At 42.0% G+C, this 1,279-nt stretch overlaps 1 protein-coding gene across 1 annotated transcript; it reads right to left on the bottom strand.

Annotated features, from left to right (window-relative positions):
• Nucleotides 1-458: 458 nt before the first annotated feature.
• On the bottom strand, nucleotides 459-1,057 carry LOC133825054 (uncharacterized). The gene is made up of 2 exons (XM_062258050.1): nucleotides 642-1,057; nucleotides 459-582 (listed from the first exon to the last, which is right to left on the bottom strand). Exons 1-2 carry the CDS (start codon nucleotides 1,055-1,057, stop codon nucleotides 459-461), a joined length of 540 nt encoding a protein of 179 aa, XP_062114034.1.
• Between the last annotated feature and the right edge of the window lie 222 nt (nucleotides 1,058-1,279).

Genomic DNA, 1,279 nt, shown 5'->3' with positions numbered 1-1,279 from the left:
TTACGAGTGAAATGTTTGAACAGGTCTTGGTCAAGGCAAGTGATCGAGGACCTAAAGCTCCTCAATCACTTGGGGGGCATATAAGGTATCTAGTAAGCAAAGCATATCAACAGGTATGTAAACACACGAGCAAAATAAGTGAAAGCATGCTACGGTACTTAGAGTATTTTTCAAAATTTTGTTTAAATTTTTTTAAATCAAACCAAAGTGTTATGCTAAGTTCAGTCATGCGAACAAATGTTATAATAAGAATATTATAATGTCAAAAGAAAAACCCTTTACACCGCGAGCAGTTACTGCTTGGATGTAATTGTCTGTTAAAAGGAAAGTTGCCCGTGCGGCAATAAAAATATAAATTGTTTCGAAATCACAAACTGTAGTTTGTGTGTCTAAAACTACAAGTTAAAATAAAAGAAAAACAACAAAAATTATGAAGCAGGAGGGTCTTGAGGAGTTTGCTAGTTGACAGAGGCCTTAACTTCCTCTTCAATGCCATCAATGCCCATAGCCAAGGAGATTTCAAGGGAGGCTGGTATTTTCGCTCTCTCCTCTTCTTCAAGGCGAATGAGAGATAGCTGAAGTCTGCCCCGCGATTATGTTTCCAGAATGCATAGAAGCAATTGAAGGTGGCACCCCTATACCTCTCCAAGTTGCTCGCATTGGTCTCCTCGAGCTCTTTGACGCACTCCTCCAACCCCTCAGTCTCTTTTCTACTAATGACCAGGTCATCTTGGAGTTTAGAGGCTTCCTGGTAGTTAAGTTTAGAAGACTCCTTGTACTTCTCTTTCGTCTCAATGACCTTGGCCAAGGTTGCCTGATGTTGTTTCAACTCTTCGGCCAGCGTGGTCTTCTCCTCGAGCAAGACATCATTTTTCTTCTTAGCTGCCTCAAGTTGCTCGGAGTATTTCACCTTGGATGCCTCGAGTTGCTCATTATATTTTTCCTTAGTTGCCCTGATCTCCTCAGCGTGTATTTCCTCGGACACCTTAAGCTGCTCGTCAAGTTTCTTCTCATACTGAGCAGTTAGACCTCCCAAGCGACGCCAGCTGGCAGTCATAGTTAGCATTCCCTGTGATTAGAGAAAAATTTAAACTGATGGTGGAAATTTAAGATAAACAAATGAACCTCAGCAAGAAATGGCAACTTACAATGGCTATTTCGTTCAGTGCACGATTGATTATCTAGTCGACCTCCATGGAGTCGGTGCCAATCATGGAAGTCGCGTCGATGCCTCAAAATTTTTGTCATCCTATCCTTGGCTGAGCTAAGCACGCTGCTC

Source organism: Humulus lupulus, chromosome 3 (genome assembly GCF_963169125.1).
Source record: "Humulus lupulus chromosome 3, drHumLupu1.1, whole genome shotgun sequence".
NCBI classification, from domain to species: domain Eukaryota; kingdom Viridiplantae; phylum Streptophyta; class Magnoliopsida; order Rosales; family Cannabaceae; genus Humulus; species Humulus lupulus.
This window is presented reverse-complemented; position numbering and strand designations above follow the sequence as displayed.

What these genes read in the sequence shown, in the direction of transcription:
- LOC133825054 (XM_062258050.1), bottom strand. Translation starts at nt 1,057, where the DNA reads ATGACTGCCAGCTGGCGTCGCTTGGGAGGTCTAACTGCTCAGTATGAG. An exon ending in AATGCGAGCAACTTGGAGAG is followed by an intron (nt 583 to 641) that starts GTATAGGGGTGC and finishes ATCGCGGGGCAG; the next exon opens with ACTTCAGCTATCTCTCATTC.